Source organism: Oryctolagus cuniculus, chromosome 4 (genome assembly GCF_051225735.1).
Source record: "Oryctolagus cuniculus isolate XC-2025 breed Fujian yellow rabbit chromosome 4, ASM5122573v1, whole genome shotgun sequence".
Classification (NCBI taxonomy): Eukaryota; Metazoa; Chordata; class Mammalia; order Lagomorpha; family Leporidae; genus Oryctolagus; species Oryctolagus cuniculus.
In genome coordinates, this window is record NC_142870.1 from 83,173,637 (window position 1) to 83,197,332 (window position 23,696).

A 23,696-nucleotide genomic window follows, 5' to 3' on the forward strand; every position below is an offset into this window, starting at 1 on the left:
AGAGGAGAAGTCGTGTACAAGAGGTTTCAGTGCACGTTTGGAAGTTGAAGTGGGAGGAAAGGGCACCTGGCAAGCAGAACGGAAGCAGATAAAAACCTAAGCACTTGCAGAGGGGATTGTCTATGAGATTTGAACCCATTTCCCCTCTAAAAATCACAGAGCTTCAGGGTTGGGGGGAGAGGATGTAAGGGTGGAATACACAGGCTGGGGACCAGCATTGTGGTGTAGCAGGTAAAGCTGCCAGCATTCCATGTGGGCACTGGTTTGAGTCCCAGCTGCTTCACTTCTGATTCAACTTCCTTCTATTTTTTTTATTTTTATTTTTATTTTTTTAATTTTTTTTTGACAGTGGACAGTGAGAGAGAGAGACAGAGAGAAAGGTCTTCCTTTTGCCGTTGGTTCACCCTCCAATGGCCACCGCGGCCGGTGCGCTGTGGCTGGCGCACTGCGCTGATCCAATGGCAGGAGCCAGGTACTTCTCCTGGTCTCCCATGGGGTGCAGGGATCAAGCACTTGGGCCATCCTCCACTGCACTCCCTGGCCACAGCAGAGAGCTGGCCTGGAAGAGGGGCAACCGGGACAGAATCCGGCGCCCCGACTGGGACTAGAACCCGGTGTGCCAGCGCCGCAAGGTGGAGGATTAGCCTAGTGAGCTATGGCACCGGCCTCAACTTCCTTCTTCTTCTTCTTCTTCTTCTTCTTCTTTCTTTTTTTTTTTTTTTTTTTTTTTTTTTTTTTTTTTTTTTTTTTTTTGACAGGCAGAGTAGACAGAGAGACAGAGAGAAAGGTCTTCCTTTGCCTTTGGTTCACCCTCCAATGGCCGCCGCAGCCAGCGCGCTGCGGCCGGCGCACCTAATGTGCCTGGGAAAGCTGCAGAAGATGGCCTAAGTGCTTGGGCCCCTGCTCCCACATGGGAGACCCAGTTGAAGCTCCTGGCTTTGTCCTGGCCCTGCCCCAGCCACTGCAGCCATTTAGGGAATGAACCAGTGAATGGTAGACCTCTCCCTCTCTCTCCCCTTCTCTTCCCCTCTATCCTCCTCTATCCCCCTCTCTTCTTCTCTCCCACCCTTCCTTCCTCCTCTCTCTGTAACTCTGCCTTTCAATTAAACAAAATAAATTTTTAAAAAAATACACAGGCCTAAAAGGGAGGAATTGCAAATCCACATAGAAAATGTCGAGGGCATCCAAGCCTCCTTTTTATCCCTAATAGCCAGGCAAATATAGGCCCCACCCCCACCCCCACACTGGGACTGCTGAGAACAAACTGATATTTACATATAGGAAGAAATTAAACTGGATAGGCCCCGTTCTTGTCAGGGGTTCTTGTCAGGGGAGATAGGAAAAGTTGAAGCATTAGAATCAGAAGGTGGATTTAGTGAAGTCTGAATGTGGAACTCCCTTCCTCTGCCCTGCTTTCAGAATACTTGTGGCCTGACTCATAGCCTAAAGACAAGGGATTGGAGGATTTTTCTCTGGGTAAACACAATGCCCTGGGAGGGAAATACTTCAGATACTCTGCTCCCCATCTGTAGTGCAAAGGCTGACCTATCTCCCCATCAGCTTTTTAAATGCTTTCCTGCAAGAGTAGACACAAAGGATTACCAGACATTTGAGAAAAATCCTTAAACATTAGAGAGTATGGGACAACAGAAGATTTTTAAAAGGAACTTAAACACACAATAGAGAGAGGAAAACAAACAAACCAAAAAACCCAGCCTATCATAAACACACACTATATATTCTTCAAAGAGAACAGATAAATGTATCCATAAACATGAATAGGATTCTCAGAGGACAATGAGAAGTAATCTGTGGTGAAATCAGCATTTAACATTACTCAAACGAGGCAGGCATTTGGCGCAGTGATTAATATTCCACTTGGGATGCCTACATTCGAGTTCCAGTTCCACTTCTGATCCAGTTTCCTGCTAAGGCGTGCCCTGGACGACAGCAAATTATGGCTCAAGTCACATGGAAAACTTGGATTGAGATCTGGGCTCCTGGCTTCAACCTGGCCTATCCCTGACTGTGGGCATTTGGGAAGTATAAAGATTACCAAGGGGCTGGCACTGTGGCATAGCATGTAAAGTTGTTGCCTGAGATGTGGGCATCCCACATGGGCACTGGTTGGAGTCTGGGCTGTTCTACTTCTGATCCACCTCTGTTAGTGCTCCTGAAAAGTTAGCAGAAGATGGTCCAAGTGCTTGGGCCCTTGTGCCCACGTGGGAGACCCAGAAGCTAAGGGCTTCTCGCTTTGGCATGGCCTAGCCCCAACTGTTGCAGCCATTTGGGGAGTGAACCAATGGATGAAAGACACTCCCCCCGCCCCCCGCCTTTACCTCTGTAACTTTGCCTTACAAATAAATAAATAAATTGATCCAGCTTATTGTCTTCTAGAAACAGGAAAGAGAAATTCCATGGTCTTCTAAGTTAGAAGCAGAACTTTATTTAACAAGATCAACACTAGTCGACCTTGCACAAGAAAAGAATGTTTTGGTGTCATAAACTGTAGAAACCATCCAAAATGCAACGAAGAGAAAAGATTGCTCCACTTCCGATCCAGCTCCCCACTAATGCATCTGGGAAAGCAGCAGAAGAGTGCCCAAATACTTGGGCCCCTGCACCCACATCAGAGACCTGGATGGAGTTCCTGGTTCCTAGCTTTGGCCTGGCTAAGCCCTGACCATTGCAACCATTTGGGAGTGAACCAGTGGATGGGAAGATTCTCTTTCCTGCTCTTACTCTGTTTCTCACTCTGCCTCTCAACTAAACACATAAATCTTTAAAAAAAAAAAAAAAAAGCAGCAGCAGCTACCAGAAAACAAAAAACACAGAACAAAAGCAAGAGTGACCATAGACTTTATACAAATGACAAGATAAGGTAGAAGACAAAAAGCAGCCCTCTCCCCATTTTTATTTGTCTTCATTTTATTTGAAAGAGAGCGGGCCGGCGCCGCGGCTCACTAGGCTAATCCTCCGCCTAGTGGCGCCGGCACACCGGGTTCTAGTCCCGGTTGGGGCGTCGGATTCTGTCCCGGTTGCCCCTCTTCCAGGCCAGCTCTCTGCTGTGGATGGCCCAGGTGCTTGGGCCCTGCACCCCATGGGAGACCAGGAAAAGCACCTGGCTCCTGGCTCCTGGCTCCTGCCATCGGATCAGCACGGTGCGCTGGCTGCGGCGGCCATTGGAGGGTGAACCAACGGCAAAGGAAGACCTTTCTCTCTGTCTCTCTCTCTCACTGTCCACTCTGCCTGTCAAAAAAAAAAAAGAAAGAGAGCAACGCAGGGACAGAGACAGATGTTCCATCAGCTGGTTCATGCCTGAAATGCCCACAACAGCCAGGACTGGGTTGGGCCAAAGCTAGGAGCCTTGCGGGGGCCCAAGCACTTGGACCATCATCTGCCACCTTCTCAGGCACGTTAACAGGAAGCTGGATTGGAAGCAGAGGAGCTGAGGTGCCAGTTATGATTGGAGATCCCAATATTCTTTTTAAAATTATTTGAGAGGCAGAGGGCTCCTGTTAACTGGTTCACTCTGCAAATGCCTGTGAAAACTGGGGGTGGGGGTGCCAGAATGGTAGCTGGGAACTCACTCTAGGTCTCCCACATGTATCACAGGAAACCAATTAGACTAGAGCCATCAGTGCTGCTTCCCAGGATCCACATTAGCAAGAAACTGTAGTCAGGAGCTGGAGCTAGGAATCAAATGTAGGCACTCTGACAGCAGCAGGTTATATGTTCTTAAAAATTATTTTATTTATTTTAAAGAGTTACAGAGAGAGAGGTCTTCCATTCCGCTGGTTCCCTCCCTAAATGACTGCAGAACCCAGAGCTGAGCTGATCCGAAGCCAGGAGCTTCTTCCGGGACTCCCACACGGGTTCAGGGGCCCAAGGAGTTGGGCCATCCTCTATTGCTTTCCCAGGCCATAGCAGAGAGCTGGACCAGAAGAGGAGCAGCCGGGACTAGAACTGGCGCCTGCAGGCTGGAGCTCTAACCCACTGTGCTATAACGCCAGCCCCCCCCTTTTTTTTTTCATGTGTACTTTTTAAGTACACATGAAATATTAACCAAGGCATATCATTCTAGGGCTATTTGAAAAGTCTTCATGTAGAAGGATTTAAATCATATAAGGTATATTCTGTGACCACATTGTAAATATGTCAGAAATTGATAACAAGGTCTCTGAAAACATGTGAATAGTAAATAAAACACCTCCACAAAAGCAAAGAAACCAAAAGATTAGTGAAACTGAGTGAAAATGAAAATTCAGAACATCAGTAATGGGGCAGGCATGGTGGCACAGCGGGTTAATCTGCCACTTGGGACACCTGCATCCCATACTGTGAAGTACTGATTTGATTCCCATCTTCCTGCTAATGCATCCTGGAAGAGAGTAAATGACGGCTCGAGTACTTGGGTCCCTGCCTGCCTGGTCTGCTTGGTCCAGCCATGGCTGTCAGAAGGATTTTGGAGTGAACCAACTAATGGAAGTTATTTGTTCTCACTGTTTTAATCTCTCTGTTACTGTTTCTCTGTCTCTTTGCATTTCAGATAAGTAAAGATAACATTTTTGTTTGAGAAAATCAATATTTGTAAGCTTGATTCAATGAAACCAAACCCTAATTCATTGAGAATATCAAAATGATAAGCCAGACTGGTGGGGAAAAAAAAGACACAAATTACCAATATCAGAATCTGAAAGGTAGCATCTCTCCAGAGTTTTATAGATATTAAAAATAATAAATCAAAAACAAATAAGCTAACTAAAATGGAATGTTTTATTTATTTGAAAGGCAGAGTTACAGAGAGGCAGAGGCAGAGAGAAAGAGGTCTTCCATCTACTGGTTCACTCCCCAAATGGCTCAAGGGCTGGAGCTGGGCCAACCTGAAGCCAGGAGCCAGGAGCTTTTTCCAGGTCTCCCATGCAGATACAGGGTCCAAGGACTGGGGCCATCTTCTTCTGCTTTCCCAGGCCATAGTAGAGAGCTGGATCAGAAGTGGAGCAGCCAGGACTCAAAACAGTGCCCGTATGGGATGCTGGCACTGTAGGCATTGGCTTTACCCACTAGGCCACATCGCCAGCCCTAATGGAATATTTTCTTAAAAGACACAAATTTCTAAAACTTAAGAAGAAATGTTCTGTATCTCTTGTAAAAACTTAGTTTGTAACTAAAAACCTTGCCACAAAGAAAATTCATATCTACCTAGCTTCATTGGTGAATTCTATGAAATGTTTAAGGAAGAAATATTGGGCTGGCTCACTAGGCTAATCCTCCGCCTGCAGCGCTGGCACTCGGGTTCTAGTCCCGGTCGGGGCGCCGGATTCTGTCCCGGTTGCCCCTCTTCCAGGCCAGCTCTCTGCTGTGGCCCGGGAAGGCAGTGGAGGATGGCCCAAGTCCTTGGGTCCTGCACCACATGGGAGACCAGGAGGAAGCACCTGGCTCCTGGCTTTGGATCGGCGCAGCGCGCTGACCGTAGCAGCCATTTGAAGGGTGATCCAACGGGAGAAAGACCTTTCTCTCTGTCTCTCTCTCTCACTGTCTAACTCTGCTTGTCAAAAAAAAAAAAAAAAAAAAAAAAGAAATATTTCCAATTCTACACAGAACTTGAAGGAAATTGAATAGTAGGCAGTGCTTCCCACACTGTTTTAGGAGACCAACTTTACCTTTGATTTGAATACCCAAATCAAAGACATTACAAGAAAAGAAAGCTGTACATCTTGTGAACATGAGCACCTCTTGAATGTACCTGTGGAGTCTTAGCAAGAGTTTAGCAGTTGGATTCCACCAATGTATTAGAAGAATAATACATCATGATTAAGTGGATTTCATATTAGGAATGTGGGTTGGTTCAACGTTTCAAAATGAATCATTATAATTCACCATGTTAACAGAATTAAAGGAATAAGCCATAAATCCATCTCAATAAATATAGAAAAATATTTGACAAAGTACAATATCCATTTCTCTGTGTTTAATTTTTTAATTTATTTATTTGAAAGTCAGAAAGAAAGAGCTTCCATCCTAGATTCACATCCCCAAATGCTTGCAAAAGCCAGGACTGGTCAGGCTGAAGCCAGTAGCCCAGAATTCCATCTAGGTCTCCCAAGTGAGTAACAAGGGCCCAAACACTTCAGCTGTCATCAACTGCCTTCCCACATATTAACAGGAAGGTGGATCAGAAGTAGAGTACTTGTGACTCAAACCCACACTCTGATATGGGATATAGGCATTGCAAGTGGCTTAACCTGCTATGCTATGCTATAATGCTGGCCCCCAATATCCATGTCTAATATGTTCACCATATGTCCTAATTAAAGGACATCTTTGAAAAATTTATCAGTGGCATTAAACAGTTTTTTTTTTTTTAAAGACTTTCCCGTTGGATCAGGAAAGAAAAAACAGGTTTCTGTTCTTACTGCTTTTATTCAACAGTGTACTAGAGGTTCTTGCCAGTGCAGTAAAGGAAGTAAAAGAAACCCAGGTTGCAAAGTAAGAAGTAAAGCAACATGATTGAATTTTTATAGAAAATTCTGTAATATCAAAAATACAACTGAAATAAGTATAGTAAGGTTTCAGGTTATAAGGTGGATATTCAAGGGTGCTGGTGCTGTGGCAGAGTAGGCTAAGCCTCCGCCTGAGTGCTGGCATCCCATATTGGGGCAGGTTTGTGTCCTGGCTGCTCTGCTTTCTTTTTTTTTTTTTTTTTTTTTTTAAGATTTATTTATTTATTTGAAAGTCAGAGTTACACAGAGAGAGAAGGAGAGGCAGAGAGAAAGAGAGGTCTTCCATCCGATGGTTCACTCCCCAGTTGGCTGCAATGGCCGGAACCATGCCGATCAGGAGCCAGGAGCTTCTTCCGGGTATCCCATGTGGGTGCAGGGGCCCAAGAACTTGGGCCATCTTCTGCTGCTTTCCCAGGCCACTGTAGAGAGCCGGATCGGAAGAGGAGCAGCCAGGACTATAGCTGGTGCCCATATGGGATGCGGGCACTGAAGGGCAAGGTGTTAACCTGCTGAGCCACAGCGCCGGCCCCTGCTCCACTTTCGATCCAGCTCTCTGCTATGGCCTGGGAAGGCAATAGAAGATGGTCCAAGTACCTGAGCCCTTGCACCACATGGGAGACCCAGAAGAAGCTCCAGGCTTTGAATGGCTGGTTGTGGCCATTTGGGGTGTGAATCATCAGATGGAAGACCTTTCTCTGTCTTTCCCTGTCTCTGTAACTTTATCTCTCAAATAAAATCTTAAAAAAAAAAAAATCAGTATTCAAGAATCAGCTGTATCTGTTTGCCAGCAGTGAATTATTGGAATTGAAATTTTATGACTATATTCTGTTAGTAGTTGCATCAAACATTGGGGAATACTGAAAGCAGTCACAGATCTGCACTCTCTACACTGATTAAAGACCCAAATATTGGAGAAATTCCCTTTTGTTGTGGATCAAAAGACTTGGTGGTGTTAAGAAATCAGGGAGAGGGGCCAGTGCTGTGGCACAGCAGGTTAAAGCCTCAGCCTGCAGCACTGACATCCCATAAGGGTGCCGGTTCGAGTCCTGACTGCTTCACTTCCAATCCACTTACTAACGTGGGAGACCTGGAGTCTCCTGGTTCCTGGCTTCGTATCAGCTCAGCTCTGGCCGTTGCAGCCATTTGGGGAGTGAACTAGTGATGGAAGACCTCTCTCTCTCTCTCTCTCCCCCTCTTTCCCTCATTCCCTCTCCCTCTCCCTCCCTTCCCCCATCTGTCTGTCTCTGCCTTTCTCTGTAACTCTTTCAAATAAATCTTAGAAAAGAAATCAAGGGCAGGTGTTGTGGCATAGCAGGTTAAGCCTCTGCTTGGAATGCCTAAATCCCATCTTATTGGAGTCCTGACCACTCTGCTTCTGATCCAGCCCTCTGCTAATATGCTTGAGAAACAGTAGATGATGGTTCATGTATTTGTGTTCCTGCCACCCATGGTGGGGACCTAGATGAAGTTTCTGGCTTCTGACTTTGGCCTGGTCCAGCCCTGGCTGGTTTGGGCTCTGGTTTTTGCTGTCACACTGCCTTTCAAATAAATACATTTTTGAAAATGAATTGTTTCTCACTTCTCCCTCAATAGATTATATAGATTCAGTGTAATCTTAATGAAAACCCTAGCACTCTTTGTGTATACATTTATAAGCTCATTCTTTTATTTATTTATTTTTTTAAGATCTATTTATTTACTTGAAAGTTAGAGTTACACAGAAAGAGAAAGAGAGGCAGAGAGAGAGGTCTTCCATCTGCTGGTTCACTCCCCAGATGGCTGCAACGGCGTTGGTCTTTGCAACACTGGAAATTCTAAGGAGAAAAACCCGTTTTCAACATATATAGCAGGAGAGAGAGAAACTACCTGTTGAAACACAGAGATGAAACAGGAAAATAACAGAACCCAGAAAATAGACTCCAGCACAGGGTGAAAGTGAAGGGGCATCAGGGCAGTTGCTTGTCAAGAAGCACAGACATCAACTCCTGCAGGTTAGAGTTTGGGGAGGAGGGAGCTAATGTATTTGAATTTACTGAAAATTTTAATTTTTTTGATATTTTATTTATTTTTTACTTTATCCGTTGAAGAGGCAGACAGAGCTCCCATCTACTGGTTTACTCCTGAATACCTACAACTAGCAGCTTGAAGCTGGTAGCTGGAAACTCAGTCTAGGTATTCTAGGTTGCGCATTAGTAGGAAACAGCTAGAAGCAGAGCTGGGACTTGAATCCAGGCACTCCCAATGGGACGAGGGTGTCCCAAGTGACTATCCCAAGCAGCATCTTGTGTGCCAGAAACCAAATCCAGAGAGTATAACCATTGGTGTGGCAGAAATGTTGCAAAAATAGTTTACTGTAGGGCTGTAGAAATACTGGGCAGTTTTTAAATGGGGCAGCTGTTAACTCCAATAAAAAGGAACGAATAGTGTTGTGCAAAAAAGTCAGTGGTGGCCTTTGTCAACTGCTTGTCTTCACAGGGTACACACAGTCATAGCAGTGGACGGTTTACTGTCTAGGTTAACATGACTGGATGGAAATCGGACTTGATCCAGCTTGCTCAGTAGCTGAGCTGTGGGCTGCTATTTGTGGGAGAGCCAGTGCTCTTAGTGGTGGTCTCCAGTGCCTTACACTTTTTGTGCAGGCCTGGTGCTGGCCCATGTGCCTCTGTCAGGGCCCTTCACGGACTGCTCGTCCCCGCCTCTGGCGTATTCTCCTGTTTCCTATCAAGCCACTGTTTGGAGGGGGAAATCTGTGTTCTAGTAATTTTGTTCCTAATCTGTTTTAGGAAAAAATGTATGTAAAAGTGCCTTCATTAACTTTGAATAGGCTGATTTTTTTTTTTTTTAATGCCCTCTAGGAAGTAAAAAGAAAGAAAAAGAACGACCAGAGATTTCTCCTCCCTCTGATTTTGAGCACACCATCCACGTCGGCTTCGATGCTGTTACTGGAGAATTCACCGTGAGTGTCCTTAGTCACAGCGCGTTGATAGCATTACAGAAGTCTCAGACCTTTGTCTTCAGAATTAAGTTCCAAGTTAGCTTTTCTGTCCATGACTGCTTCTTACTGCTTTTTGCCTCTTAGCGGGTGGATGTATCGTTTGTCCTAGGGAGCTGAGTGTATTCATTATGATTCTACTAAATATAGAAAATTTCATCAAACCTGCAGTTGTGTAGATTTTTTCCCCCTGTATTTTGTCATCTATCTCTGGAAGCTCGTTGTGTTAGAGCCGTTCGGATCCAGGGGAGTAGCTGCGTGTCTCTTTGCCAGGGCATGCCGGAGCAGTGGGCACGCCTGCTGCAGACGTCCAACATCACCAAACTCGAGCAGAAGAAGAACCCACAGGCAGTGCTGGACGTGCTCAAGTTCTATGACTCCAACACCGTGAAGCAGAAGTACCTGAGCTTCACTCCTCCGGGTAAGACGGCAGACGCTGCAAACGACAGAGTGACACAGAGAATGCCAGCCACTTCTTGATTAAAAGACAACTTGTACAAAAATGAAAAGCTAAACTATGGTTTTTGTCCCCACTTTTCCCCCCAGTACAGATTTTGCCTTTGTAAATTGATTAGGGCAGCTCCAAGATCATATTAATCTCATAGCTGTGCCAGAAGTGGAGTTAATAGATGTCTTGGCTTTCTGTTTCTTTTAGTTTGTTTTTTTCTCCTTGCTGCTTTTGAACAACTTCCAGCCATAGAAGCAGAAAGCAAATTGTAGACACGTTCATGTTAGAAATAAATTTATTTTTAGTGGGATAGAAGGAAAGCTATTTCACTATATAAATGAACAGACTCAAAGTAAAAAAGTGTTTACTCAAAAATTGAAACTCATCAGTCATATAAATATGTAAAATATAATTAAGCATTAGCACTGAAAGGACTTATGCCTCAGAGTTGCAGTTTCACGTAAGAATTGGAGTGTAATAGGTTTTTAAAAGCAAATTGGTTGGTTGACGTCTTCACCTTTGTTTTATTTTTAGGCTTCAGTCCGTCATGCTAGGTGGTGGTGGTGGTTGTTGTTGGTTTGGTTTTTTGTTTGTTTTTGACTTATTTATTTATTTAGAAGGCAGAGTTACAGAGAAGCAGAGATAGAGGCAGAGAGAGGGGGAGAGAGAGAGACAGAGACAGAGGTCTCCATCTGCTGGGTCACTCTCCAAATAGCTGCAACGGCTAGAGCTGTGCCAATCTGAAGCCAGGAGCCAGGAGGTCCTTCCGGGTCTCCCATGTGGGTGCAGGGGTCCAAGGATTCAGTCCATCCTCCACTGCTTTCCCAAACCATAGCAGAGAGCTGGATTGAAAGTGGAGCAGCCGGGACATGAACCGGTGCCCATATGGGATGCTGGCACTGCAGGCTGTGGCTTTACCTGCTTTGCCACAGTGCCGGCCCCATGCTAGTTCTTACTCTGTCTTTTCTTGCAGTTTATTGGTTAAAGAAAATTGTTTGCCTTTTTAGCCTCTGTGAATTTTGTTAAGTATGTCCACAGGATGTCATTTAGTGTGCTGCTCTCTCTCTCAAACCATGCATGCAGTTTTGTTTTCTTTTTAGATTTTATTTGAGAGACAGACAGACAGACAAGACAGTTCATTCCAGTGATTCACTCGCAAAATGCCCACAATAGCCAGAGCTGAGCCAGAGGCAAGAACTGTGAACTCCATTCAGGTCTTCCACCTGGGTGGCAGGAACCCAATTACTTGAGCCATCACTGTGGCCACACCAAGTCTTCATTGGCAGGGGCTAGTGATAGAAGCCAAAGCCAGGAATCAAACCCAGTATTCCAGTGTGGGACATGGTTGTCTTAACAGCTAGACCAATCACCTGCCCCCATACATCTAATTTTTAAAACAATTGAGCCAAAGTCATAACATGTGGTTTGAGTTAATTGTGCTTAATATGTTTGCATCCCTGCAGAAATAAGGGCTATTCTCAAGAAGAGATAGACTTCTTTATAAGTGGTATTGACCTTTTTCACTTTAGTATGTCCTTAGGAAAATACCAGACTTGCCTTTAGAACCTTTGTGTCGGACAGTAAATCTGTGTAATTTAATAATTTTTTAAAAAAGATTTATTTATTTATTTGATAGGCAGAGTTACACAGACAGAGGGAGACATAAAGAGAGGTCTTTATTCACTGATTCACTGATTCACTCACCAAATGGCCACAATGGCCAGAGCTGAGCTGATCCAAAGCCAGGAGCCAGGAGTTTCTTCCAGGTCTCCCACGCAGGTACAGGGGCCCAAGGACTTGGGCCGTCTTCCACTGCTTTCCCAGGCTGTCAGTAGAAAGATGGACTGGAAGAGGAGCAGCTGGGACTTGAACCAGTGCCCACATGGGATGCTGGCACCACAGGCGGAGGCTTAACATACTACACCACATCACTGACCCCAATGTTAGTAATTTTTAAAAAACAATGTTTAACCAGTAAATGGTAGATTGTTTACATGTGTTGTTGAGTATGTGAATAAACTCATTAGTCTTAAGAGGGATTTTTCAGAAGGAAACAGAAAACTTAGAGTTTTACTTTACACAAATGCCATTGTTTGAATGATGACTTTAGTAAGTTCTTCAGTAGGAAGTTTTCTAGAGATAGTTTCTTTATCAATAAATTTATTTTGTTTTGATGAATACACACTGGGAGATATAGTTTCAAATAAATTTTAATAACTATTAAGAAATAAGTTACAGGTCAAAATCTGTCCATTTCAAGTACACAATTCTGTGATTTTTGGTAAATTCAGAGTTCCATTAGGATTTGAGATATATCAGCTCAATCTTAAATAAATTCTTGTTCAAGTACTGGTTTTGTTATTTTGCTTGAGTTTTTCAACCTAAAATGAAGCCAGTTTAAGACTACCTCACTTGCTTTTTATTTTTTAGTCATATAAATATTTTATTTCTTGAATTGTTAACATTATTTTCTGATTGTTTCCTCTTTCATATTCAGAGAAAGATGGCTTCCCTTCTGGAGCACCAGCAGTAAGTTATAATTTATTCTTATACCATATAAACCTCAGTGTTGATTTTGCTTTCTAAAATAAAGTCCCATTAGAGGTAAATAGCTACCTAATATCTTTTTAGCTAGCCACTGGAAGAAGCCATATTAGTAAGTAGAATTTTCTTGATGGGATACTTGAAGTAACTAAAATTTATAATGACCTCTAGAGCAGTGTGCTACTTCTGGTCATGTTTCCATGTGCAGACACGAATACAGAGAACTTGCTAAGAGATCCCTCCCTTTCCCTTTCTGGCACCATTCTATTGAACATAGACTGTGGAAGCATCCTGAACGACTAAAGCTAGTCAGTCTAAACTGAAACTTTATAAACACAGTTACCTCTTGGAAACACTCACTGTTTCATGTTCAGTTGGGAGGGGGAACAGTCTCCTGGAGTTGTATGAGTACTAACATTTAAAATACCTACCTTGTACTTGCTTGGGCAGCACATCTACTGAATTATCTATCTACCTACTGGGACCGGCATTGCGGCACAATGGGTGAATTGCCCATATGAGTTCCAGTTGCTCCACTTCCAGTCCAACTCCCTTCCCTGCTAATGCATCTGTGAATACAGCAGAAGATGGCTCCAGTGCTTGGGCCCCTGTACCCGTGTTCAAGACACGGGTGGAGTTCCAGGCTCCTGGCTTTAGTGTGGCCTGGACCTGGCTGCTGCAGCCACTTGGGGAGTGAACCAGCAGGTGGAAGATTGACTTTTCCCTCCTTCCCTCCCTCCCTCCCTCTCTTCCTTCCTATTTATTTGAGAGGCAGAGTTACAGACAGAGGAAGAGACAGAAAGATTTTTCATTTTCTGGCTCACTCCCTCAAATGGCCACAATGGCCGGAATTGGCCATTAGGAGCCAGGAGCTTCCTCCAGGTATCCCATGAGAATGCAAGGGCCCAAACACTTGGGCCATCTTCTGCTGCCCTCCCAGGCCGTGGCAGAGAGCTGGGTCGGAAGAGGAGCAGCTGGGACACAAACCGGGACATGTGGGATGCCAGTGCTGCAAGAGGAGGCTCAGCCCACCACACCACAGTGCCAGCCCCTTTTTCTAACTCTTCCTTTCAAATAAATAAAATGTTTTTAAAAATCTTTTTAAAGAATAAAATATCTATGTATCTGTCATATAATAAACTTTTGTATTATATAGGTTCATTCTTTACCTTGTTGCTTTTTTTTTTTTTTTAAGGTTTATTTTATTTATTTGAAGGGTAGGGTCGGGGGAAAGAGAGAGAGGGAGATATCTTCCATCTGCTATTTTACTCCTTAAATAGCTTCAATGGCTGGGACTTGGCTGGGCTGAAGCCAGGAACTGGGACCTTCTCCCAGGTCTCCAACATAGGTGTAGGGGCCCAACACTTGAGCCATTCTATGCTGCTTTCCCCAGCACCTTAGCAAGTAGCTGGATCAGAAGTAGAACAGCCAGGACTCAAACCAGCATCCATATTCGATGTCAGTGTCAAAGCCAGCAGCTTTATTCACTATACCACACCACCAGCCCCACCATTTTTGCTTTTTTAACGACTACTTTTTCTGGTGGTTGTGGATTTTTATGTTTTTAAGATTTATTTGTTGGGGTGGGCGCTGTGGTGCAGAGGGTTAACGCCCTGGCCTGAAGTACTGGCATCCCATATAGGCACCTGTTTGAGACTCAGCTGCTTCACTTCCCATCCAGCTCTCTGGTAGAAGATGGCCCAAGTCCTTGGGCCCCTGTACCCATGTGGGAGACCCAGAGGAGACTCTTGGCTCCTGGCTTCAGATTGGCGCAGCTCCAGCTGTTGCAGCCAATTGGAGAGTTAACCATTGCATGGAAGACCTCTCTCTCTCTCTCTGCCTCTCTTCTCTCTGTATAACTCTAACTTTCGAATAAAGAAATAAATCTTTAAAAAGAAAAAAGATTTATTTGTTACTTGAAAGACGTAGTGACAGAGAGAGAAAGACGTCTTCCATCTGCTAGTTCACTCCCCAGATGGCCACAACAGCCAGGGCTGGGTGAGGCCGAAGCCAGGAGACTGGAACTCTCTCCCACATCTCCATTGCGTGGCAGGGGCCCAAGTATTTGGGCCATCATCAGCTACTTTCCCAGGCACATTAGCAGGAAGGTGGATCAGAAGCAGAGCGGCTGGGATTCCAGCCAACATTCTGATATGGAATACCAGCATTGCCAGCAACAGTTCACCCTGCTGCATCACAGCACCAGCCCCATGGCTATTTTAAATGTCCAGAAATCACTGGGGACTAGCACTTAGTACAGCAGGTTAAGCCACCATCTGCAGCACAGGCATCCCATATGGGCTCTGGTTCGCATCCCAACTGCTACTGATTCAGCTCCCTGCTAATGTGCCTGGGAAAACAGCGGAGGACGGCCACTGTTTCCTCCCCAAATGGCCTCAATGGCCAAGGGTGGGCCAGGCTGAAGTTAGCAGCCAGGAACTCTGTCCACGTCTCCCACATGGGTGGCAGGGACCCAGGTACATGTGCCATCCTCTGCTGCATTTACAACTACATTAGCTGGGATCTGGATTCGAAACTGAGCAGCCAGGATTACAACTGGCTCTCTGATGTTATGCTGGCATCACAGGTGGTGGCATAACCCACTGTGCCATAATACCAGCCCATTTTTTTCATCTTAAAAATAGATTATTTACTCTTTAGGGCATTGGATATATATGCTTATTTAAATAATATAAATAATATTCTCAAGAATATTTGATAGGAGCCGACGCTGTGGCGTAGCTGGTAAAGCTGCTGCCTGCAGTGCCGGCATCCCATATGGGCACCAACATCCCATATGGGCACCAGTTCAAGTCCTGGCTGCTCCACTTCCAATCCAGCTCTCTGCTATGGCCTGGGAAAATAGTGGAAAATGGCCCAAGTGCTTGGTCCCCTGAAGCCAATGGGAGACTCAGAAAAAGCTCCTGGCTCCTGACTTCGAGTCGGCCAGCTCCAGCTGTTGCAGCCATTTGGGGAGTGAACTGCAGTTAGAAGACCTCTCTCTCTTTTTCTCTCTCTGCCTCTGCCTCTAACGCTTTCAAATAAATGAGTAAATCTTTTTTTAAAAAAGAATATTTGATGATCTCCATAAACATTTCATAAACATTCGCATAACTCAAAATCATCTCTTTTTTTTTTTAAGATTTTATTTGTCTATTTGACAGGTAGAGTTACAGACAGTGAGGGAGAGGTCTTCCTTTCTCTTCCCAAATTGCTGCAAAGGCCAGAACTGGACTGATCCAAAGCCAGGAGCCAGGAGCCTCCTCCAGGTCTCCCACATGGGTGCAGGGGCCCAAGCACATGGGCCATCTTCTGCTGCTTTCCCAGGCCATCAGCAGAGACCTGGATCAGAAGAGGAGCAGCCAGGACTCATACCAGTGTTCATATGGGATGCCGGGGCCATAGGTGGAGGATTAACCTACTGTACCACAGCACCGACCCTCAAAATCATCTTTACTTTTAAAATTATTGTATTAGAGGGCTGGCATCATGGCATAGTGGGTTAGACCACTGTCTGCTATGCCGATGTCCCATACGGGCACCGGTTTGTGTCCCCGAGGCTCTACTTCCAATCCAGTTCCTTACTAAGGCTTGGAAAAGCAGCAGAAATGGCCCAAGTGTGTGCACCCCTTTTCCCACATGGAAGACCTGGAAGAAGCTCCTGGCTCCTGGCTCCACCTAGCTCAGCTCTGGCCATTGCAGCCATCTAGGGAATGAACCAATGAATGGAAGATATTTCTCTTTCCTCTCTCTGTCTCTCTGCAGTGTGGACTTTCAAATAAATAAATAAAATCTTTTTTTTTTTTTTTTTTTTTTTTGACAGGCAGAGTGGACAGTGAGAGAGAGAGACAGAGAGAAAGGTCTTCCTTTTGCCATTGGTTCACCCTCCAATGGCTGCCACTGCTGGCGTGCTGTGGCTGGCGCACTGTGCTGATCCGAAGGCAGGAGCCAGGTGCTTCTCCTGGTCTCCCATGTGGGTGCAGGGCCCAAGCACTTGGGCCATCCTCCACTGCCTTCCCTGGCCACAGCAGAGAGCTGGCCTGGAAGAGGGGCAACCGGGACAGAATCCAGCGCCCCGACCGGGACTAGAACCCTGTGTGCCGGCGCCGCTAGGTGGAGGATTAGCCTATTGAGCCGTGGCGCCAGCTAAATAAAATCTTTAAAATTTATTGTATTAGAACCAGTGAGGATTTATCGTTTTGAAATGAGTTATTAAAGGAAGTAAACTTTCTCAAATATGTTTAACAAAGAGTAATATTGTTAACTTTTAATTTTATTGGCTTGTCTTCCTTCCTTTGCTTACATGATAAATGCAGCTGAATACCAAGGTATCAGAAACATCAGCAGTAGTAACAGAAGAAGATGACGATGACGAAGAGGCGGCACCTCCTGTTATTGCCCCACGGCCAGATCATACAAAATCAGTGAGTGCTGGAGTAGTGAACTGGGCTATGTGTGTTTTAAAAACAGTATTTGACTAGTTTTAGAAAGTCTTTGAGTTTAGAAGATCTTAGTATGGGGAGATTGAACTAGGAGATCATTGCCTAAACACTGTTCTTCAGAAGCTAGTTTTTTGAAATTGAAATCTAATGGCTTCTACATTTCTCTTGAAGCCTTGATGTCACTCTACAGGTGGTTGAGAATGAAATTCCTAACCAGGTAGAGGAGAATTTTAATAATAATGACTTTATAGGGAGCCAAAAAGAGAAAATAGCAAGTGCTGTCCTTCTCCCTGTACTAATACAAGTACAAGTAAGACTGAGGGCAGGTGCTTTGCAGTGAAATGCAGTGTGGTGGCACAGTTGGCAGGTGAAGCTCTGGATCCTGATCTAATGCTAGAATTCTGCTAGAGTATTTTCTTTATTCCTTAGAACTCACTGTTTGAAATGGAGTGGTAGACGTTATGTTTCTGTCAGAGTTCTTGTAGGAATCAACAATAGTTATTTCAGTGTCAGAGATTCTGTTCTCTTGCATTTTATATACCTTTTGTAATAAAAGCCTAATTTGTAAGCTTTGCTTCTTTCTACTGCACTACTATACTACTATACAACTGGTTGGCTAAACTTCAGAATATAAACATGCTATGCCATAGAAAAATATTTAACACTCATTCTTCTTAGTTACATTATTTTTTGTAGTCTGAAAATATTCCCGTTCTTTAGAGCAATGGGAGAAGCTGCTTAGTTTTGGTCAAAAATCAACTGAATAGAGTACCAGTAAAAATATCTTTCTTCAAATCTTGAGGCCAGTGTTTGCACAGTAGTGAACATACCACTTGAAATGCCTGCATCCCATACTGGAGGGTTTGAGTCCTGGCTTTGCTCTTGATTGCAGCTTCTGTCTAATGTGTACCCTGTGAGGTACACATTAAGCCTAAGATCATTCTTTGTCTTTAAAAAAAAAAAAAAAAAAACAAAAACTCAACGTTGTGCTGTGTCTCTGCAGATTTATACACGGTCTGTAATTGACCCTATTCCTGCACCAGTTGGTGATTCTCATGTTGATAGTGGTGCCAAGTCTTCAGATAAACAGAAAAAGAAAACCAAGATGACAGATGAAGAGATTATGGAGAAATTACGTATGTTACCTACATTTTACATTACTCTTAAATTTTTAACATTTCTTAAAACATTTTTCCCAGTGAATTTTAACTTGTTACTTATATTTTGACTTAAAGGTAGATGATAAATTAATTTCATAAAGAATAATAACTTCAGAGAAAAGCTGGTGAAACCAAAGTAATATCTTCTTTATTTGTTTATTAGTGCATTTGAAAGAGTTTATGTGTTGACCAGTGGCAGTGTTTCACCAATAGTATCTTTGGAAGCAATACCTTTTATCTAAGGTACATAGATGGAAACCTTACCAAAGCATGTTTGTATATAATTTATGTATACCTGTACCTTCTTAGTACGAACCTGCAGAGGTCCCTAAATAATTAAACAGGATGACCTTCTGTAGATTTGTGTATAGAACAAAAGCTGTCTGGGGAAAATGTTTTTCTCTTCTTCCTTTTAATACACCAACTGTTTATCATTAGCCTGAATTGAACATTGAAAAAATGTAAATAGATCCAGGGAGAGGGTATTAATAATGTCTGGTGACAGGGGTAAAGTAACACTAGAGAACATTGACCCAGAGAAAACAAGGAAAACTATTTTGTGGATGGATTATTTTAAACATTTATATGCTATACATCTACTTATTTTTTGATTTCTCAGTACTTTCATGTGTAAACCTGCTTTTATTCCACTATTTTGTAGACATATATAATATTTCTTCTTTTAGGGGACCTGCTTATTTAAAAAAAAACTAGTAATTGTCACCATTCAGTTATGACCTTTACCTGTCACATCTCTTATCTTTTGGTATGTTTTTGCCCTTAGCATCTTTTTTTTTTAGGATTTTTACTTTATTTATTTGAAAGGCAGAGTGATAGGGAGAAAGAGAGATCGTCCATCTTCTGTTTCACTTCTCAAATGCCTGCATCAGCTGGGGCTGGTTCAAGCTGAAGCCAGGACCCTGGAACTTCATCTGGGTCTCCCACCTGGGAGGCAGGGACCCAAGTACTTGGACTGTCTCTGCTGCTTTCCCAGGCACATTAACAGGGAGCCTGATTGGAAGTAGAGCAGCTGGGACTCAAACTGGCACTCTGATATGCTATGCCAGCATCACAGGGAGACCCCAGGAGGGAGAGTGAAAGAAACAGTGGATGGAAGATCTCTGCGTCTCTGTCTGTGTGTCCCTGTCACTGTGCCTTTCAAGTAGATGAAAATATATACACAGAGCCCTGCACTGCGGTGCAGTGAGTAGAGCCACCGCCTGCCATGCTGGTATCCCATGCAGACACCTGCTTCTAATCCAGCTCCTTTTCTAGTGTGCCTGGGAGAAGAGCAGAAGATGGCCCAAGTACTCAAGCCTTTGCCACCCAGATGGAGTTCTAGACACCTGGCTTCTGCCTTGCCATTGCAGCCATTTGGGGAGTGAAATAACAGATGGAAGATCTCTTTCTCTCCCTCTCTTTCTGTACTTCTACCTTTCAAATAAATGAATTTTTAAAAACAAGGGAGGAGAGAACTTCCACTTTGACTATGACCTCTTTTAAATAAGATCGGAGTTGGCGAACTCATTCCATAGCCTTGGCAACTCATGACAAGAGCCTAGGGTGATTACTGACACCATAAACAAGAGTGTCAATTTGTTAAGTCAACAACAGGAGTCATTGTGCACTTATTCCTCATGTAGGATCTCTGTCCTTAATGTGTTGTACAATGTGAATTAATGCTATAACTAGTACTCAAACAGTATTTTACACTTTGTGTTTTGGTGTGGGTGCAAACTGTTGAAATCTTTACTTAATTTATACCAAATTGATCTTCGGTATATAAAGAGAATTGAAAATGAATCTTGATGTGAATGGAAGGGGAGAGGGAGCAGGAAAGGGGAGGGTTGCGGGTGGGAGGAAGTTATGAGGGGGGAAGCCATTATAACCCATAAACTGTGCTTTGGAAATTTATATTTATTAAATAAAAGTTAAAAAAGAGAAAATACATGTTAGTAAAAAATAAGAGTGGGAATAAGAGAGGAAGGAGGAAGAGTGGTGGGAGTATGACACAGTGGGAAGAATCAGCATGTTCCTAAAGTTGTTATTATGAAATGTATGAATTTTGTAAAGCTCTATAGTTCTGCATACATTCCTAGGGACTTACTTCTAAGGGTACAGTCTAAAAGCTTGCTATGGAACCCCCAAATCCCCTTAAGCTGGGTGGTAAAAATAACATTTTAAGTGTTAAAGTGATCATATGGATAGGGTTAAGTATTAAAGTGATCATATAGATAGGATTAAGTGTTAAAGGGATCATACAAATAAGATCAAGTGTCTGGTAATAATAATAGATAGAATTAAAAAGGAGAGACTATTCTAACATGGGAAGCAGTCCACACAGAAGACTCATAGAGAACGACAATCGATTTAAGTAGCACTCTGACCTCAGAATCAGCCCATAAAGGCATTTTGGTCTGGCTGAAAAGCCCGTGAGAACATTTCAGGCATGGAAAGCCAAGACACTGTGGCAAAAAAAGGCCTACATAAAGGGTCTCTGTGACAGAGACCCCAGTGGAAAAAAGTGGTCATCAAAGAAGGAGATGTATTTCTCTGAAAGGAGGAGAGAACTTCCATTTTGCTTATGGCCTTGTCTAAATACTGATAGTTTGTGGGTTCAAAACACTTCCATAGCTGAGGCAGCTCATGTCAAGAGCCTCGAATGATCACTGATGTCATACATAAGAGTGTTAATTGTTAAATTAACAAGAATCACAGCACTAACTTCTCATGTAGGACCTCTATCTTCAAAAGTTTTTTTTGTTTTTTTGTTTTTTTGTTTTTTTTTGTTTGTTTTTGTTTTTGTTTTTGTTTTTGTTTTTTTTTTTTTTGACAGGCAGAGTGGACAGAGAGAGAGAGCGAAAGGTCTTCCTTTTTCTGTTGGTTCACCCCACAAATGGCCACTGCAGCTGTGCTGATCGGAAGCCAGGAGCCAGGTGCTTCTCCTGGTCTCCCATGCGGGTGCAGGGCCCAAGCACTTGGGCCATCCTCCGCTGCACTCCCGGGCCACAGCAGAGAGCTGGACAGAAAAAGGAGTGACCGGGACAGAATCCGGCGCCCCGACCGGGACTAGAACCCTGTGTGCCAGCGCTGCAGGCAGAGGATTAGCCTATTGAGCCATGGCGCCAGCCTGTATTTTGAGAGTTAACAGTAAAACTTGTTCTCAAAGATTTATTTCATTTTAGTGTATTAAGTGGAGGATATTCTTATGTCTCATAAGTTATAGTTATGTCTAACTGCTTGCAGAAAAAAGGTATCATTCTTGGGTGCTTCTTTAAAGTTAATTAAGTTTCTTTTAAAAAAATGAAATTAACTTCAAGATGTGATGACTTTGAACAGCCCTTGCTTGACTGTTGAGGAACAGTTTTTGTGTTTTTTTTTTTTTTTCGTGCAAATTGTTAAATTCTTTACTTAGTATAAGTTGGTCTTCTGTGTATAAAGTTAATTGAAAATGGATCTTAGTGGAGAATGGGACTGGGAATGGGAGAGGAAGGAGGAGGAGAATGGTGGGAGTGTGGGTAGGAGAGCAGATATGCTGGGAAGAATCATTATATTCCTAAAGTTGTACTTATGAAATGTATAAAGTTTGTATTCTTAAATAAAAGGTTTCTTTGGGGAAACAAAATGCTTAACTGATTTTTAAACTTCTTGTTTTTGTTTACAATAGGAACTATTGTGAGCATAGGTGACCCTAAGAAAAAATATACAAGATATGAAAAAATTGGACAAGGGTAAGTACATATTTTTTTTTTTTTTATTTTTTTTAGTATCTTTTTTCTTTTTTTATATTTTTTTTGTTATTTTTATTGTACTTTTACAGTAAGTACATATTTATAATTGTATTTGTGTTTATAACAGTATTCATTATTTTCTAGGTATACAGCCTGCATCTCTTGCCTCCTGACAATGAGCACTTACATATTCTCTAAGTTATATTCTTGGGGATTTGTATAAATAAGTAATCTGGTTGTTATTAGATGCTGTTTAAAATATCATTTATCAATGACTTTACATCACTTTTTGTTTGTTTTGTTTTAAAGATTGATTTATTTATTTGAAAGTCAGAGTTAAACAGAGAGGAGAGGCAGGGAGAGAGAGAGAGAGAGAGAGAGAGAGAGGGAGGGAGGGAGGGAGGGAGGGAGAGCGGGAGGGAGGTCTTCCATCCACTGGTTCACTCTCCAGTTGGCCACAACAGCCGGAGCTAGGCGATCCAAAGCCAGTAACCAGGAGCTTCTTCCAGATCTCCATGCAGGTACAGGGGCCCAAGGACTTGGGCCATCTTCTTCTGCTGCTATCCCAGTCCATAGCAGACAGCTGAATCGCAAGTGGAGCAGCTGAGTCTCGAACCGGTGCCCATAAAAGATGTCAGCACTGCAGGTGGCGGCTTTACCAGCTACGCCACAGCGCCGGCCCCTACATCATTGTTTGTTATAAAGATCAGTTTGCATCGAAGGTGAAGAATCAGAGAGGTGGAAAATTTGCCTGTAAAGTATATTTAATAGATAAGAATAGTATTTATTGCAGGATCATAGGCAATAAAAACATGTACTTAAAATTATATTGTTGGGACTGGCATTGTGGCATAGTGGGTAAAGCCTGTGGCACAGGAATCCCATGTGACACTGATTCATGTCCTGTCCACTCCACTTCTGATCTGGCTCCCTGGTGGTGTTCTGGGAAAAGCTGCAGAAGATGGCTCAAGTGTTTGGGTCCCTGCTATCTATGTGGGAGATCTAGATGGGGCTCTTGGCTCTTGGCCTTGGGCTGGTCCACTCGTGGCCATTGAGGCCATGTGGGTAGTGAACCAACTGATGGAGGATCTGTCTCTCTGTAATTCTTGACTTTCAAGTGAATGAATAAATCTTTAAAAAAAATGACATGGTTGATCATTGATCTTTTTGCATCTACTGATCTGATTTTGTCTAATTTATGCTTTTTTATTTTTTTTTTATTTTTTTTTATTTTTTTGACAGGCAGAGTGGACAGTGAGAGAGAGAGAGACAGAGAGAAAGGTCTTCCTTTTTGCCGTTGGTTCACCCTCCAATGGCCGCCGCGGCCGGCGCGCTGCGGCCGGCGCACCGCGCTGATCCGATGGCAGGAGCCAGGAGCCAGGTGCTTTTCCTGGTCTCCCATGGGGTGCAGGGCCCAAGCACCTGGGCCATCCTCCACTGCACTCCCTGGCCACAGCAGAGGGCTGGCCTGGAAGAGGGGCAACCGGGACAGAATCCGGAGCCCCGACCGGGACTAGAACCTGGTGTGCCGGCGCCGCTAGGCGGAGGATTAGCCTAGTGAGCCGCGGCGCCGGCCTAATTTATGCTTTTAAACTATACTAACAATTCTTATTTTCTGTTGCTTGGAAGCAGGTAAACATCTCGATGTTTTTGTTACTGATCTCTGGGAAGTGCTCTTTGGATTTAGAAAGAACTTAAGCTCTAGAACATTAGAAAGAACCTGTGTTGAAAAATGCTTTAAAATTTTTTTTAACTAAATTCAGTTGGGGCACTTTTTATTTGTTCTGTTTTGTTTTTTTATTTGAGAGGTAGAGTTACAGAGAGAAGGAGAGAGAAAAAGGTCTTCCATCCATTGATGCAATCCCCAGTTGGCTGC

At 43.5% G+C, this 23,696-nt stretch overlaps 1 protein-coding gene across 2 annotated transcripts in view; it reads left to right on the plus strand.

The window, feature by feature from the left end:
* The window catches only part of PAK2 (p21 (RAC1) activated kinase 2), a 115,948-nt gene that overhangs the window by 65,580 nt on the left and 26,672 nt on the right, over nt 1-23,696 (plus strand). For both annotated transcript variants that reach the window (XM_017346650.4, NM_001082756.1), the window contains 6 exon segments: nt 9,359-9,459; nt 9,769-9,916; nt 12,441-12,472; nt 16,804-16,911; nt 17,933-18,065; nt 21,757-21,820. In XM_017346650.4, coding sequence (XP_017202139.1) covers nt 9,359-9,459; nt 9,769-9,916; nt 12,441-12,472; nt 16,804-16,911; nt 17,933-18,065; nt 21,757-21,820 — 586 coding nt within the window.